The following is an 18,058-nucleotide window of genomic DNA, read 5'->3' as shown; positions in this document are numbered from 1 at the left end:
TTGCTGGACGGAGGACGCAAGGAGTGGAGCGGTGTACATCCACTGCGACGACGACGGTGAGTCCCGGCGGCGTGGCGCGGGAGGGTCTCGGTGACGGACGTGAGTTGATGGAATCGCGCGGGGCGGGGGGGGGGGGGGGGGGCTGTCTGGCGTCGTGGGGGTGTCGACGGCAGGCCTGACAAGGCCGATGCTTTAGTCTAGCTCTAAAGAAGTTAGTTTTTTCCTAATTTCAATAGGAAAGGGGTATAAAGACATCAGCAACAAAGGAATATTGGTGAAACAACATTGTACTAGAATCACTCTACCAGCAATATTCAGTAATTTTCCTTGCTAACAAGCACACATGTTCTCAATTTTCTCAGTAACCATTTTCCACTATTTATTTATAGTTATGATATTAGAGGAAGGAAGCGCCACATATTTTAAAGACACATCTCCCAGTTCACAAGTAAAAAATCTCCTGGGATATGTGGGTCGTATGAACAACATCCCCAAATAGGAAAATCTCTCTCTTGTGAAAACTTATCGTAAGTCCATACATTTGCTCATGCACATAATATAAATTTTAAATTTCTAGGACCACTTTCATCATGTTGTATCATGAAAATAGTATCATCTACATATTGGAGCATCCGAACTCCTTTATTTAAACTTTCACTCGACACCCCTTTTACAAAGTCATTCATTGTAGTTTTTTTCTAAAATAATAGGGAAGGCATCCACAGCTAAATAAAATAACACGCGAGACAATGGATTCCCCTGTCTCAATCCTTTATATGTCTCAAAATAAGGACCAATCACATCATTAACTTTGATACACAAAGGGCCATTTAATCTTATCATAAGCTTTTTCAAAGTCAACTTTAAAGAGCAAAGCACTCAACTTCTTATGATGTATAGAATTCAAGGATTCATGTAAAACAACAACACTTTCCACGATATATCTACCTTTAACAAAGGAAGTTTGGGTCTATGATATGATGGCACTACCTTACTAAGTTTGTTCCTCAAAACTTAGTACTCCCTCCGATCGATATTGTACTAAATCAGCGGCAATTAATATGGATCAGAGGGAGTAATGATTTTAAAGCTCACATTCAGTAGACAGATGGATCTGAATTTTTGGATCGGCTTAGCATCTTTGGTTTTCAGGACCAAAGTAATAATCCCGTAATTTAATATAGCCATATCCAAAAACTACTTATGAAAATCATCTAATAGATCTTTCAAATCTCCCTTAACAACCTCCCAGAAGTGTTGATAAAAATCAACATGGAGTCCATGAGGTCGAGGGATCTTATTTTTTTCCATAGGAAAAACTACAGATTTTAGCTCTTCCATAGAGAAGGGCTCAATCAACATCTCAGCCAACCTCCTGATATCTTTTGAGCTTCTTGTAAGAAATAGTAGATTCATAAGCATGTCCAAACAATTTCTTAAAGAAATCAGTGATATATTTTAAAAGATTAACCTCTCCCTCAATAACACCATCTTCTTGCTCTAATGAAACAATTATGTTCTTCCTTTTCCTCCCATTCCCGTTGGCCTATCATGATAGTACCAAGTGATTACACCCCCCCCCCCCCCTCTCTCTAATCTCTTTATCATTATTTCTCTGGAGCCATTTCATCTCTTCCTTTTTCAGAATCATCCCTAGTTGTTCTCTAAGCTCTCTTTTGTTCAGTCCTATCTTGTGAATAGCATATAACTTTGCAAGAATCTCATTTTCAAATTTTCTATACCAGGCATTAGCATTTTTGGTCCACCCTTTGATTTTCTTCCATAGAACCCTTAATCTATTTTGCCATTTTTCTATATTAGACCCCTCATAATTATTGGTCCAGATCTTAGTAACAAATTCTTTAAAGCCATCTCTAAGCATCTAGGATTTTTCAAGTCTAAAAATGGGTTGAGATATATTATGTGAGCCTGTGTCCAACAATAAAGGAGTGTGATCAGAGACTTCTCTTTCTAAAGCTTCATGAAAGGCCATGGGGTAATGTTCCTCCAGATCAGGGCAAAATGAAACTCCATCCAACTTCTCAAAGGTGTGATCCGTCAAGTTATCAGAACAAGCATTAAGAGGTAACTCCCTCAAACCAGCATGCTCAATAATAGCATTGGAGACAAAGCTCCAATGGTCAGTTTTAGTGGGATTTTCTTTCCAGAGCTATTTCTAATAAGGTTGAAATCACCACCCACCACACAAGGTAGAGATTATCTTGATGAACTCTTGACAATGTTGATAAACCTTAATGAACATAATTATACTTTTCTAATTAGAATGACAAAAATCAAGGATGCGGTCATCTTCGGTGACTATTGGTGCATTCTATTCACTTTCTTCTCAATCTATCTGAATGGACGTTTGAACAACTCCTACGTAAACGATAGATGTGACGTGGGGGGCGAACTTAGCCATGCATCCACCTATATTCAGCATCTTGAGAATGGTCTCATGATCTCCCAAAAATATCTTTCGCCATAGAAGAAAAGAAATACGTGCCACACAATACTACTTTTCCATGTTGATCAGTTGGAGCATTTGGCGCGAGAGGAGTGAAAGGGTGTTTAACAGTCGCTTCATGCCGTTGCAAAGTGTCGTTGATCAAATCAAGAATGGGAAATGCCAAGCTTAGGACGTCTTATCCTTGAAGCTTATTAGTGGTGGTCATCATGTTAACCTTTTGTGTCTTGTCTTGTCGTTTTAGCCGGTTTGTAGCTTTGATTTGTTGGACTTGTAGCTGCTGAACTGGTCGTGCTTCCGTTCCTCTCTCTTTAATGCATGTAGCTCTCCTGAATGATTCGAAGAAGAAAAGGCCACACGTGCTTTGACAGTAGTACGCAACGCTGACTTGAACACCTAGTCCGAATGTGTAATTTTGGTCAGCGTGTAAGAAGATTGGCGCAGGCTCGCCGGGTGGATTACGTCAGCGTGACGAGGTGCTGCAGCGCCCGCGGCACCGGCGGCGCGTTGACCTGAACGGCGCCCTCCAGCGCCTGCACAACCTGCGCCATGGTCGGCCGCTGCGCCTCCTGGTCCTGGATGCACCAACACGCCACCCAGCACGCCCGCTCCACCTCCTCCGGCCTCACGTTGCCGCGCAGCCGCGGGTCTGCCACGGCGGCCACCTCCCCTTCCACCACCTTCCCCGCAGCCCATACGGGGAAGAAGGTCCACGAATCACTGCTCCAGCTCCCTATCGCCTCCACCTCGCTGTATCCGTCGGAGTTTCGTCGGCCCGAGATGAGCTCGAATAGCACCATCCCGAAGCTGTACACGTCCGCCTTAGCGCTGATGGGCTGCCCGGAGATCCACTCCGGCGCCAGGTACCCGATGGTGCCCCGCATCGTCGTCAGCGCGCGGCTAAAGTCCCTCCCCACCAGCTTCGCCATCCCGAAGTCGGCGATCCTCGGGGACATGTCATTGTCCAAAAGGATGTTCTCCGGCTTGATGTCGCAGTGTATGATGCACTCATGACAACCGTGGTGCAGGTATGCCAACCCTCTCGCCACGCCAACCATGATGCAGTACCGTTCGGGCCAGGTCAGGGTTGCGCCCCCGCCAAAGAGGGAGCGGTCGAGGGAGCCCCTAGGCATGTACTCGTACACGAGCATCTTCTCGACGTCCGACGAGTAGAACCCAAGGAGCCGGACGAGGTTCACGTGCTGGATGCAGCCCAACGTGCTCACCTCTGTCCGGAACTGCTTGTCGCCCTGCTGCCCAAGGCTCTCCAGCTTCTTGACTGCCACCTGGAGCTGGGTTGTGTTGTCTCTCTTCTGCTGCTTCAGGACGCCGCGGTACACCGAGCCAAAACCGCCGCCGCCCAGCCACTCCGAGAAGTTCTTCGTGGCGGCACGGAGGTCGCCATAACTGTACACGACCAAGGAGGATCCCTTCTCGTTTGCTAGTCGTCTTCTCCTAGCAAGGAGAATCCTCCAGGCCAGTATTACCGACACGCCGAATGCTGCAACACCAGCCAATGGGATGCCAAGAACAAGCCATAATGTTCTCCCCCGTTTCTTCCCGTCTGTGCCGGAGACGCCAAGATCTTGCAATCCTGCTTCTGAAAGCCGGAGATGGAGCTCTGAGCCAGAGACGCCGGAATCAGCGTAGAGCTGCTCAAGGTTGCGGATCTCTCCGTGCCAGACAGTACATCCCCCGCCCCCGGCAGAGAAGGCGTAGGCCTGGCAAGAGCAGTTGCTTTGGCAAGTCGATTCGCACTGTGCTTTGCTCTGGGCGGTGGCCACGGCGAGTGAGTCGTCGGGGAGCTTCACATCCGTCAGCGCTAGGAACCCGTCTGTCGTGGATCTGTTGTGCGCGCACATGAGCGGCGATCTCCGTCGGCAGCCACTGCTCCAATCGCTAAGCGCCCAGTCCCCCTCCGACACCGGAGCGAACCCGGGCGGGCACCGGCATGGCAGCTGGCTCCTCTGATCGCAGACGCCGAACGCGCCGCAGAGCGCGTACACGTCGCACTGCACGGCGGGTGCAGTCCAGAAGGGTTGCCAGCTCTGCCTCGCGTGCACCCACACGTACACCTTCACCTGGCCGGTGAGATCGAGCACGATGCGCGTGATGGTCGCGTTGTCGTAGACGACGTTGGTGAGGCGCCGGTACGCCGGCGTCTCGACGTACGTCGTGTTGTAGAGCATGGTCCTCGTCGCCTCCGTCGCGGTTGCGAAGATGCGCCCCGTCCAGATGCCGCTCCGAAAGTACGTGCGGGACTTGTTCCACATCAAGAAGAATTCGCTGGTGCCGTTGGGGTCCACCGTGTTGTAGAACATCCCCGGCGCGGGGTCTTGAGCGTTCCGCCACGACGTCAGCGCCTGATACTCGCCGGTGAGCTTGTTCTCCCCGACCCACGCTTCGGGCACCAGCGTGTCCGCTGGATGGTCGAAGCTCTGCCACAACACATTGGAGGAGTTGTCGCCGTCAACAAGGACAAGGTTGCCGTTGTCGCGGATCTCCGCTGTGTTCCTGCCGGGCGATGAAGACATAGACGAAGAAGACAGGTTCGAAGACCACACGACCACCGGCAAGGCAGAGGCTCCGGTGGGACCGACGAGCTCAAGGTTGCCGTCGGCGGCGGACACCCGGAGCTCGGCGGAGGCGACGGCAGAGAGGGGAGTCGCGCGGTTGCCCACCCAGACAACGGTCTGGACGGGGATGTTCTTGTACCAGATCCCGAGGTAGAACCTGTCGCCGAGGCTGCCGGCAGGGCTGAACAGGCCGAGCTCGAACTTGCCCTGTGCCGAAACCAGCGTGTGGTTGCCACGCAGCGGACGCGGCGCCGAGACTGTCGCCGCTGCACCAGGAGCAGGGGCGAAGCACGAAGCAAGGGCCACGAAGGTGGCCATGATCAACCACATGGTGGTTGGCGGAGCCCTTCCGTTTGGCAGTAAATTCTCAGGGGGCGCAGTCGAATTTGCGGTGAACAACGGAGACGGGTCGCAAGAAATATCATCTCGCCAGAGACACGTGCGTGTATTCCTCAGTCAAAGCGGCCACGGTGTGGAGTAGAGTAAAATGCGTGTATGGCTCTTATGGCTTCGATGGTTTGGTCTGTGCCGTTGATTTTATTTTTCAGTGGCTGGAGAGTCCGACATGGCCTGTGACCTACAAAGCAGGTCAAAAGTAAAAGCAGCAACCCCCGCCAGGAAATAGTAACAGCAGCACGCTTGAGATTACTTTACTCATCGCTTAGTTTATTCAAAGTCGAAATTGATTTGATGACACTTAGGAAAAGGTTTCCCTGGGACAATAGGATGGAAGACGTGATAACGTAGTTTTCTGTGGCGGGTCTTTCTTCTATTCCTAAAGGTTTTTTTACGAGACCTTGAGACCATTCTCAAGACATGAATAAAATGGTGAGTGGCTCAGCACCGTTTGCGCGACAGCTATATTGTCTTCTGAGAAGTTGTTTGAAAAGTCCAAAGACGAGTGAACAAAATGCACCAATAGTCAATGAATTTAGCCATATTTAGATACATTATAACTGAGCACTTTTCTGTCCTCTCAGATCATTAGCATTTTTATCCGTTGGATCGTCATTTTTAGAGTTTTTTGGCCGTCCGATCTGCTCTCAATCCCACCTAAATCGCGGGTACAGGCTGCGCTTGCCTCTCGGGCCGCTGCTCCGGTGGCTTTTTTGGGCATCTGACATTCAATTGGGCCTACTGGCTTAATGGCCTGTACTAGGACCTGTCGAACGCGAAACCCTAAAACAAGGACGGCCGCGACCCTGGGTCTGTTTCGCTCGCAGCGTCGCGTTGCGCTGCCTCATCATGGTTGACCACCGTGGGGTCTCGGATTGCAACGGCGGCTGCAATGGATTTGCACCGACACGGCGGACAGCGCCTCCCTGGTTCGTTCGATCGCAAGGACGTCGTTCTGTTGCACGGACGGCGAGCGATGCGGCCAGATGGGGCACGGAAGCGAGCGGTAACATGGAGCAGTAACAAATCATGGCTGCCAGCGACGCGCCGGCGTCCCGTCTTCCGTGAGCTGATCCAGCGTGCGGAACCAGCGGACGCGGGATGCGGGTGCCCGATCCTCTCACGGGATGCGGCGTGGAGTCTCGGCGCCCTCCCTGCTCCGAGTAAATTGCATAAAACCATCACTTTGAGGGCTAGGTTTGCAGAAAACACTACGCTACACTTTTGTTGCAGAAAACACCGCACCTTGTGTAATCTTTTTGCAAAAATCACTGGTTGACGGATTTGGCTCGATAGAGCGCAATTATGACATATGGGGTCCGCCAGTCAGGCTGATGTGGCATCCATATCTCACACCGTTACATTGAACCGTTTTGTAGGACGTGGGGCCCACTTGTCAGCATTTCCTCCTACCTTTTCTCTAGTTCTTCACTTCTTCCTAATTTCTCTCTCTCTCCTCGAACCAGCAGTAGCCTATCACCATGGCACCCGAGCTCCAGAAATTCGCTACCATCAGCCCGCGCTCGCCTGGATCCGGCAAGAACCGAGCCGGTGCCGCCTTCTGCACCTCACATTCGTGTTCCCTGCTCCAATCCGAGCCCGGATCCGGCAAGAACCTGGATGGGGCGGCGCCCAAGGTCAACCTCCGCGCCCATCTGACCATCGACGTCGAGCACGACACGGAGTGCCCGGCCCTCTCGGCGGTGTGGTGACAGGTAGGCCTCGAAGTCGAGCTCCGCGGCGTCGCCCCCACACAGCGCGGCCACGACGACGACGAAGGGGGTTGGCCCGAGGAAGAGCTTGCCTCGGCCTGGTGCGGCACGGCCAGCGGCCTCCTGCCTTGGCCTAGCGCGGGACGAGCGGCGGTCTCCTGCCTCGGCCCCCTGCCATGGTCTCCGCGCGGCAGCAGCGACCGCCTCAACCTCGACGTGATAACGGCGGCGGCGGCTTCTGTCGTGGCTGGGGGTGGGACGGGCGGCGGTGGGTTCGTGAAGATAAGGCGAGCACGACCGGATTATTTTTTTCCTTTTTCTTTTCTTTCAATGGAAGGTGGACCCCACGGGGCTTCAGACGTGATGACAATGTTACCAAACGTCGCCATTACATGTGTGATGTTAAGCGGCGCCACGTCAGCCTGACTGAGGGGCCCATTTGTTATAAACATGCTTAACCGAGCCAAATCCGCCAATCAGTGATTTTTGCAAAAAGATTACACAAGGTGTGGTGTTTTTTGCAACAAAAGTGTAGCGTAGTGCTTTCTGCAAACCTAGCCCTCAAAATGGTGGTTTTATGCAATTTACTCCCCTGCTCCCGGCCGCACCAGCACCTCCGCTCGGGATGCGACGGAGTCTCCGGTGCCCTCCCTGCTCGCTGCTCTGTCGCTTCGCCCATCGTGCAGCTGCCCCGCGCTCCACTCCCTCCAACAGCGCGTAGCACTGCCCTCTCCTAGAAACGCTCTACCGCCTCCTTGCCTAGCCTCCTCCATTGGCCATGCATGTCTTGGCCACAAGCGCCCCGCCCCGCCGTCTTCCTGGTCTGTCCACACTCCTGAGTCCTGAGTCCTGAGCCCTTCCACCCTTCACGCCCACGGTGCCGGACACGCTAACCTGAAAGTCGTACATTACTACACGGCATGGCATAGTTAAAACCGATATGCAAACAAATGTATTGGAACAAGGTCTTAGCTATGGAGTAAGCAGATTCCTGAAATAATGAGTTTTCTGAACCATGAAAATTAATGAACACGAATCGGTCTTGTTCCCCTTTTCCTTTCCCTGCAGCAGGCGGTGGCAGAGATTGGCGTTTGCCGGTGGCGACAAAGAGGAGGAGGCAACTTCAATGATGACATATGGTGGATGTGGCGGCGGTGTGTGTGAGGGGAATGAGGCCACGACAACGGATCCAGCATGATAAGTTCCTTCTCAGCCGGCGGAGAAGGCGTAGGCCTGGCAAGAGCAGTTCCTTTGGCAAGTCGATTCACACTCTGCTTTGCTCTGGGCAACGGCCACGGCGAGCGACTCGTCAGGGAGCTTCATGCCCGACAGCGCTAAGAACCCGTCCTTCGTCGACCCGTTGTGCGTGCACGTGAGCGGCGAGCTAAGGTTGGAGCCACCTCTCCAGTCACGGAGCTTCCAGTCCTCCTCCGACACCGGAGCGAACCCGGATGGAGACCGACACGGCAGCTGGCTCCCCTGTTCGCAGACGCCGAACGCGCTACACTTCGCACTGCATTGTGGGCGCGGTCCAGAACAGTTGCCAGCTCTGTCTCGCGGGCACCCAGATGTACAGCTTCGCTTGGCCGGTGAGATCGAGCACCAAGCGCGTGATGGTCGTGTTGTCCGTGATGACGTTGGTGAGTCGCCGATACGCCGGTGTCTCCTCGTACGACGTGATGCTCCCCGTCGCGTCCGGCAGCCTCTCGAAGACTTCCCCTGTCCAGAAGAACTCACTGGTGCCGTTGGGGTCTATCATGTCGGTGAACATCCCCGGCGCGGGGTCTTCGGAGTTCCGCCACGACCCAGATGACGGTCTGGCCGGGGATGTTCTTGTACCAGATCCCGAGGTAGAACCTGCCATCGGAGCTGCCAGCGGGGCTGAAGAGGCCGAGCTCGAACTTGCGCTGTGATGAGACCAGCGTGTCGCTGCCCCGCAGCGGACGCCGCGCCGAGACTGTCGCCGCTGCACATGGAGCAGGGGCGAAGCACATGGCTAGCGAACTTTACGTGGGTCTAACATCGCTCAATAACAATAATGCTACACCTATAAACGAGTTTACGAAGACTTACGTAACATTCCCTCAATAACTCTCTCGGCCCCCTTGATTTTAACTGATTGGCCCCAGCCATTAATAATTAACTACCACCAAGTCAGCCTTTACGTAAAAATCTCACGTAACTTTACGTGGGTCTAGCATCGCTCAATAACAATAATATTAAACCTACGAACGAGCTTACGAAGACTTACGTAACTTTCCCTCAATAACTCTCTCGCCCCCCTGATTTTAACTGGTAGGCCCCAGCCACTAATCCTAATCCAATTAACCACCACCAAGTCAGCCTTTACGTAAAAATCTCACGTAACTTTACACGGGTCTACCATCGCTCAATAACAATAATGCTACACCTACGAACGAGCTTACGAAGACTTACGTAACTTTCCCTCAATAACTCTCTCGCCCCCTGATTTTAACTGGGTGGGCCCCATCCACTAATCCTAATCCAATTAACTACCACCAAGTCAGACTTTACGTAAAAATCTCACATAACTTTACGTGGGTCTAGCATCGCTCAATAACAATAATGCTACACCTACGAACGAGCTTTCGAAGACTTACATAACTTTCCCTCAATAACTCTAACTAGGTGGGCCCCAGCCACTAATCCTAATCCAATTAACAACCACCAAGTCAGCCTTTACGTAAAAATCTCACGTAACTTTACGTGGGTATAGCATCGCTCAAAAACAATAATGCTACACCTACGAACGAGCTTACGAAGACTTACGTAACTTTCCCTCAATAACTCTCTCGCCCTCCTGATTTTAACTGGGTGGGCCCCAGCTACTAATCCTAATCCAATTAACTACCACCAAGTCAGCCTTTACGTAAAAATCTCACGTAACTTTACGTGGGTCGAGCATCGCTCAATAACAATAATGCTACACCTACGAACGAGCTTGCGAAGACTTACGTAACTTTCCCTCAATAACTCTCTCGCCCCCCTATTTTAACTGGGTGGGCCCCAGCCACTAATCTACCACCAAGTCAGCCTTTACGAAAAAATCTCACGTAACTTTACGTGGGTCTAGCATCCCTCAATAACAATAATGCTACACCTACGAACGAGCTTACGAAGACTTACGTAACTTTCCCTCAATAACTCTCACGCCCCCCTGATTTTAACTGGGTGGGCCCAGCCACTAATCCTAATCCAATTAACTACCACCAAGTCAACCTTTACGTAAAAATCTCACGTAACTTTACGTGGGTCTAGCATCGCTCAATAACAATAATGCTACACCTACGAACGAGCTTACGAAACTTTTCCTCGATAACTCTCTCGCCCCCCTTATTTTAACTGGGTGGGCCCAGCCACTAATTTTAATTCAATTAACTACCACCAAGTCAGCCTTTACGTAAAAATCTCACGTAAATTTACGTGTGGGTCTAGCATCGCTCAATAACAATAATGGTACACCTACGAACAAGCTTACGAAGACTTACGTAACTTTCCCTCAATAACTCTCTCGCCCCCCTGATTTTAACTGGGTGGGCCCCAGCCAGTAATCCTAATCCAATTAACTACCACCAAGTCAGCCTTTACGTAAAAATCTCACGTAACTTTACGTGGGTCTAGCATCGCTCAATAACAATAATGCTACACCTATGAACGAGCTTACGAAGACTTACGTAACTTTTCCTCAATAACTCTCTCGCCCCCCTGATTTTTACTGGGTGGCCCCAGCCACTAATCCTAATCCAATTAACTACCACCAAGTCAGCCTTTACGTAAAAATCTCACGTAACTTTACGTGGGTCTACTATCGCTCAATAACAATAATGCTACACCTACGAACGAGCTTACAAAGACTTACGTAACTTTCCCTCAATAACTCTCACGCCCCCTGATTTTAACTGGGTGGGCCCCAGCCACTAATCCTAATCCAATTAACTACCACCAAGTCAGACTTTACGTAAAAATCTCACATATCTTTACGTGGGTCTAGCATCGCTCAATAACAATAATGCTACACCTACAAATGAGCTTTCGAAGACTTACGTAACTTTCCCTCAATAACTCTAACTAGGTGGGCCCCAGCCACTAATCCTAATCCAATTAACTACCACCAAGTCAGCCTTTACGTAAAAATCTCACGTAACTTTACGTGGGTCTAGCATCGCTCAATAACAATAATGCTACACCTACGAACGAGCTTACGAAGACTTACGTAACTTTCCCTCAATAACTCTCTCGCCCTCCTGATTTTAACTGGGTGGGCCCCAGCCACTAATCCTAATCCAATTAACTACCACCAAGTCAGACTTTACGTAAAAATCTCACATAACTTTACGTGGGTCTAGCATCGCTCAATAACAATAATGCTACACCTACGAACGAGCTTTCGAAGACTTACGTAACTTTCCCTCAATAACTCTAACTAGGTGGGCCCCAGCCACTAATCCTAATCCAATTAACTACCACCAAGTCAGCCTTTACGTAAAATCTCACGTAACTTTACGTGGGTCTAGCATCGCTCAATAACAATAATGCTACACCTACGAACGAGCTTACGAAGACTTACGTAACTTTCCCTCAATAACTCTCTCGCCCTCCTGATTTTAACTGGGTGGGCCCTAGCCACTAATCCTAATCCAATTAACTACCACCAAGTCAGCCTTTACGTAAAAATCTCACGTAACTTTACGTGGGTCGAGCATCGCTCAATAACAATAATGCTACACCTACGAACGAGCTTGCGAAGACTTACGTAACTTTCCCTCAATAACTCTCTCGCCCCCCTGATTTTAACTGGGTGGGCCCCAGCCACTAATCCAAATCCAATTAACTACCACCAAGTCAGCCTTTACGAAAAAATCTCACGTAACTTTACGTGGGTCTAGCATCCCTCAATAACAATAATGCTACACCTACGAACGAGCTTACGAAGACTTACGTAACTTTCCCTCAGTAACTCTCACGCCCCCCTGATTTTAACTGGGTGGGCCCAGCCACTAATCCTAATCCAATTAACTACCACCAAGTCAGCCTTTACGTAAAAATCTCACGTAACTTTACGTGGGTCTAGCATCGCTCAATAACAATAATGCTACATCTACGAACGAGCTTACGAAGACTTTCGTAACTTTCCGTCAATAACTCTCTCGCCAACCCTGATTTTAACTGGGTAGTCCCCAGCCACTAATCCTAGTCCAATTAACTACCACCAAGTCAGCCTTTAAGTAAAAATCTCACGTTACTTTACGTCGGTCTAGCATCACTCAGTAACAATAATGCTACACCTACGAACGAGATTGTCAGGACCCCGATTCCAAGTCACATCGATCTAGCCGGTAACATCTCATATCACTTTGCAGCCTCATGCACGGTATTCCCACGGGTGTCGCCTTACCATGGCCCGGGACCGTTTGCGTCTTTTGGCTCACGTATATGATAGTGTCGCTAGCATCCATATGATAGAGAACCCGGGCCGACATGACTAGTCGTGAACCCAAAGTGGCACTAACTTACGGGGACAGGCATACATGAATCAACATCGAGCATGTCGGTCAGCAGCGTGCGAATCCGAGCTGTAGCACTGGGCTAACAGGACTCCGGTGAACCGGGCTGTAGCAGGCTAGGCAGGACTCCAGAAGTCACCGCGTGACATTTCCCCGAAGGGACAGACACAGGAACGAATTGAATCACATGCCGGCCAGTCAAGTGTTCCGGAGCAGTAATGCTGGGCTAGCACGACTCCGGTGAACCGAGCTGTAGCGGACTACTGTGGCTCATGGAAGCACAAGACTACATTTCCCCATAAGAGAGGCTGCCAAGGATAAACAACTAGGTTGTCGGATCCCACACATACCAAGCATTTCAATCATACACACAATATGCTCGATATGTGCAAATACAACATGGCATCACAACAAGACTCTACGACTCAGAGTATTTATTCATTAGGCTCCGAAGAGCCAGATATTACAAACATGGGTCTCATGACCCAACATTCAGAGCATACAAGTCAAAGCACATGCGGAAGCTTAACATGTCTGAGTACAGACATCTACAAATGAAAAAGGCTGAGAAGCCTGACTATTTACTAGATCCTGCCGAGGGCACAAGATCGTAGCTGAGGTATCAAGCTAAACGTCGAAGTCCACACGGAACTACTAGTGAGACTGACGTCTCTCTGCAAAACATAAAATAAGCAAACGTGAGTACAAATGTACCCAGCAAGACTTACATCAGAACTATCTACATATGCATCGGTATCAACAAAGGGGGTGGTGGAGTTTAACTATAGCAAGCCAGCTTTGACTCGGTGGCTATCCTAAACTACGACTGCAAGTAACCCTTTCGAGGTGGCGCGCACGAGTCCACATATTCACCATATCAATACTCCACTATGGATCCGCTCCCGTCTCCCTACGAGAACGCCATCCATAGCACTCACGCCTATCTTGCGCATTTTAGAGTATCCACTTTCACTTGTCTATGAACTGTTATAGGCAACCCAGAAGTCCTTTACCGCGGACACGGCTATTCGAATAGATGATGTTAACCCTGCAGGGGTGTACTTCGACACACACGCTCTCACCACTTACCGCCGTTTACACGACATGTACTCGGCAACCTTCAAGCGGAAGCCCAGCGAGGGTGTCGGCCACAGCCTACCTAAACACTCAAGTCTCTAGTCCATGTTTATCGCCTATTCAGGTTCCATCCGCAGGGAGTCCGGCCGAGGTTTCCGCATACGGCCCCAAAGGATGTGTGCAGGGTTCCCGAGACACCAAACGGGCGACTCGGTACACCGTGCCACGAGCCTACCGCATCACAGCCCACCCCTCGGGTCAGCGCTGTCCACGGCCTCCAGCTTACTACAAACACCAGAAACTATGTGCAACTCCTGGACAGAGGATAAGGGTGATTAAGAAGCCGAGAGGGTCCATTGGTTTCGGGCCCAATGCGTGGTAGTAACTGTATCATCGATCACAAACACAGAACTCAGTTCCTGAGGACGGCTTCAATGAGACAACCCACCATGTACTCCTACATGGCCTCTCACCGCTACCTTTACCAAATCGTGTTCACACACTTAGCTCACACACAGTAGGACATGTTCATCACCATTCCAATTCATCCCCGATGAATCAGACCTGACACAACTCTAAGCATAGCAGGCATGACAACAATCATGAATGAGTAGGCACATCAGGGCTCAAACAACTCCTACTCATGCTAGTGGGTTTCATCTATTTACTGTGGCAATGACAGGTCATGCAGAGGATAAAGGGGTTCAGCTACCGCAGCAAGTAACAGATGAATCGTTGTTGTCCTAATGCAGTAAAAGAGAGCAGGAGCGAGAGAGTGGGATTGTATCGGAATGAACACAGGGGTTTTGCTTGCCTGGCACTTCTGAAGATATTATAGTTCTTCATCGGTGTCATCGATCACGTCATCGGAGCATCGGCTACTGAGAGGGGACGGTTATCGGCAAACAGAGAAGGACACAATCAATGCAATGCGACAATATGATGCATGGTCATGACATGTCAAGAATGTTATGATTTACACTAATGCATCTAGCAACAGTTTAAATGAGGTCCATATGAACTAAGGGTTCATATGCAAACTCCATATTTAGCATTTATAATGTCATTATCATGTTTTCACCTATACAGCAGGTATAAATTCGTTTGACATGCATGAAAATGATACAGATGGATAGATTGCATTTTTCTGATAATTTTTCATATATAAATTATTTCATTCTGAGCTACGGTTGATTTTATATGATTTTTAGAAGTTTATACTATTTTCTGGAATTTTCTGAATTATTTTAAATCCAGAAAATACTTTACTGCGTCAGCATGACATCAACATGACGTCAGCGGGTTAACGGTGCTAGTCTAGGTCAAACCTGACCAATAGGGCCCACTGGTCAGTGGCACAGAGTAATCAACAGAGGCTGACACGTGGTACCGGGTCAATGCTGACATGGCTAGGTCAAACTGACCTGTGGGGCCACGGGCATTAGCTTAATCTAAGCAGGGGATAAACCTGTGATTAATTAAGGGCGCGGGGCCCATTTGTCAGTGGCAGAGGACGTTAGTTAGCCCCGTTATTAGTACTAATGACGATGCCTCGTGGGCTGCCGCCGGGGTTGGTCGCCGGCGAGCACGCAGCACGGCGGAGGGCTTCGGGTTCGCGCTATAGGGCACGGATCGACGAGCGGTTTGCGGCTACGGGTTGATGGCGCTTGCGCGCATCCATCGGAGTAGGCGGTTGGGCGAGAGGAGGCCGGAAACAACGGCTGCAACGATGGCAGGCGGCGGCCGGAGTTCGGTTGCGCTCGGAACCGGCGTTGTGGTGCACGGCAGGTCGAGCGGTGGGGTGCTAGGTGCTCCTGCAAACGTGCTGAGGACGGTGACTCTCTCAGACGCGGCGGAGGTGGGCTCTAGCCACGGCGGCGACGAAGCGCAACGGCGGCGAGCTTCGGTCGGGGTGGCCAAAGGAGCTAGAGGAGGAAATCGACAGAGGGGAGAGAGGGGTTGGGAGCAGGGGCTCACGGCGATGCCGAAGAGGAGGTCAGCGAGCCCGGGGAGGTCTTGGCGGCGCCGAATCGACCGGAGGCGAGCTCGGGTGCCCGAGGTTGAAGATGAGGCAAAAACGTCGCTGTGGTGCTCCCACGGTCGAACGAACTGGTGTAGACGACGAAGGAGACGACGCCAGTCCTTCTGGATGCTTTGGCAAGGCGATGGGTGGATGGTGGCCACGGTGGCAGTGAACGGCGGCGACGGGCTCGCTTGGGTGGCTGCGGGCGCGAGCGCTGGGGGAGAGGGAGGAACCAGAGAGGGGGGGTAGATGCAGGGGGTGTCGTGGCGCTCTTGGCGCCCTCCAGCAGGAGCGGCGACAAGCAGGAGGTGGCCAGGCGCGTGCCGGCGCGCGGTGGGCACACGCCCTCGCGTCCTTCTGTCAAGAGGAGGACGACGACTGGCAGATGGCTGCGTGGGCTGGGCTTCACAGCAACTGGGCCGAGGTGGGACGCCAGGTAAGTGGGCCTGAGGCCTATCTCCCTCTCTCTGTTAATAATTTGTTCTGTTTTCTATTTCTCTGTAACTTCTGGGCTTTATTAAAAATACCAGAACGTTTCTAAAAATCCTGAAAATAATTGTGGGCTCTGGTTGGAATATTCCCAACAGCCCTCACTTAAGTTCAGAATTAATTGAGCATTTAAAATATTATATAGCATTTAAATGCCCAATTACAAATAGCATATGATTTATTTCAGTGAACTTATGTGTCCTAGAAAAATGTGCACCATTTTTGTCAGGGGTTCTAGACCAAGGCAAAGATGATGAACATTTTAGAAGGGCATTTTGGGTTCAATGAAAATAATTTTAGTAAACCCTAGTTGGTTTCGGGGGGGTGCTGGGGGTTCTGTCATCCCCATTTCAACTTTCGATGAAAGGTAAACATGATGCAACACCAGAAGCTAGCACTAGGCAATGCCAGAAGCTAGGGATGTGACAACTCACCCCCACTAAACAAGAATCTCGTCCCGAGATTCAAGCGTAGGGTAAGAGGAAAAAGGGGACACAAAAGCTAACACAGTCTTCTCGGTCCAATACCCTCATCGAAGATGTTGACTCATTGCTTCAGATTGATCTTGTCGTCTTTGCTTTCGGGATCTTCATCCAACATGATGACGACAGAAGAAACTCTATAGGAATCGATCTTCTTAAAGATCGAGCAACTCACGATCAACTCACGGAATGAGATGTTGAAACATCTCGAGTTGAGACACAAAACACATCGAGAGGGATGGAAGAACAAACGATGAGGTTTGATTTGGTGGGCAACAATCCCACGCTTAGATAATATGGTGCATGGGTTCCAAAGCAGCGAGGAGTTAATTGCCATGACTCCATAACGGGGCACCTTAGGAAAGGTGACTCGTTGAATTATTCCCTTAAGCGGCAAAAAGAATTACTTTTGATACAAAGATCATTGAAACCCTTTATACCAGCCTAAGGCAATCACAAACGATCGTGTGAACGAATTCTAAAGAATGGCATACTCGGACCAGAATGGATGATATGAACTACCTTGTTGAAGACAACGCAAGGGATGATTTTGCTTGCGTGTGCTCTCAAGAACTTGAGCATTTCCATATACATCAAGGTTTTACCATTATCCGTGCCGAGGATCCTGGCAACACAACATACTACCATGATGAACGGTGATGGAGGATGCAGGGGCAGAGGAGGACAACACTTTCTCAGGTTTCACCTTAGCGAAGCCAAGGGAGCAAAATCTGGATGATCGACCGAGAGACATTTAGCACTCCGCTTCTAATGTTCTCCTTGATGTTCTAGCGTAACCCATTAGATGTGGTTTGGAATCTTGAACATCAAGTAGTAGGTCGGACTTCGGGAGCGCAGGAATCCATAAGGAATAACTACTGGAATAAATCCTAAGAAATCCTTATGGGGAGGTGGCCAACTTCCTCAATCAAGATACTACAATAATAGGCCTTCCGGCTGGATGTGTTGGCCACGACATCCACTTTACCGGTTATCGAGAGGGCAATATTATAATTCTTGGGAAATGTTCCAACCATCATATCTGCCCGAGATTCAGATCTGGTTGGTGTCAGGATATTCCAGGCTCATCAAGTCTAGAAGGAAAAATGAAAGTTTGCAACACAAATCGACGAGATGACGTTGCGAGATTCTCAGGGGATGAACTACGATAGCAAGCTCCAAAACATGAGCTGGTTCTGCTACATACATGTGAGCACGTTGTCCCAGACAAGCATGATCACATGGTAGTCTTATAATAAAACACTACCGAGTTCAGGAGGGGAACCATCATCTAGGGTAACGAAGTCTTGT

At 50.0% G+C, this 18,058-nt stretch overlaps 2 protein-coding genes across 2 annotated transcripts; both read right to left on the bottom strand.

Moving 5' to 3' along the window:
* Nucleotides 1–2,626: 2,626 nt before the first annotated feature.
* Nucleotides 2,627–5,383, bottom strand: LOC109769519 (G-type lectin S-receptor-like serine/threonine-protein kinase At2g19130). The gene has a single exon (XM_020328254.4). The coding sequence runs from the start codon at nt 5,371–5,373 to the stop codon at nt 2,926–2,928; it is 2,448 nt and encodes an 815-aa protein (XP_020183843.3). The 5' UTR covers nt 5,374–5,383; the 3' UTR covers nt 2,627–2,925.
* A 2,977-nt stretch (nt 5,384–8,360) lies between these two features.
* Nucleotides 8,361–9,015, bottom strand: LOC109769518 (G-type lectin S-receptor-like serine/threonine-protein kinase At2g19130). Its single transcript, XM_020328253.1, has 2 exons — nt 8,716–9,015; nt 8,361–8,630 (listed from the first exon to the last, which is right to left on the bottom strand). The coding sequence occupies exons 1-2, from the start codon at nt 9,013–9,015 to the stop codon at nt 8,361–8,363; spliced, it is 570 nt and encodes a 189-aa protein (XP_020183842.1).
* Nucleotides 9,016–18,058: the final 9,043 nt, after the last annotated feature.

Source organism: Aegilops tauschii, chromosome 7, assembly GCF_002575655.3.
Source record: "Aegilops tauschii subsp. strangulata cultivar AL8/78 chromosome 7, Aet v6.0, whole genome shotgun sequence".
NCBI classification, from domain to species: Eukaryota; Viridiplantae; Streptophyta; class Magnoliopsida; order Poales; family Poaceae; genus Aegilops; species Aegilops tauschii.
This window is presented reverse-complemented; position numbering and strand designations above follow the sequence as displayed.

What these genes read in the sequence shown, in the direction of transcription:
- LOC109769519 (XM_020328254.4), bottom strand. Translation starts at nt 5,373, where the DNA reads ATGTGGTTGATCATGGCCACCTTCGTGGCCCTTGCTTCGTGCTTCGCC.
- LOC109769518 (XM_020328253.1), bottom strand. Translation starts at nt 9,015, where the DNA reads ATGGCAGGTTCTACCTCGGGATCTGGTACAAGAACATCCCCGGCCAGA. An exon ending in AAGCGAAGCTGTACATCTGG is followed by an intron (nt 8,631 to 8,715) that starts GTGCCCGCGAGA and finishes GTCTGCGAACAG; the next exon opens with GGGAGCCAGCTGCCGTGTCG.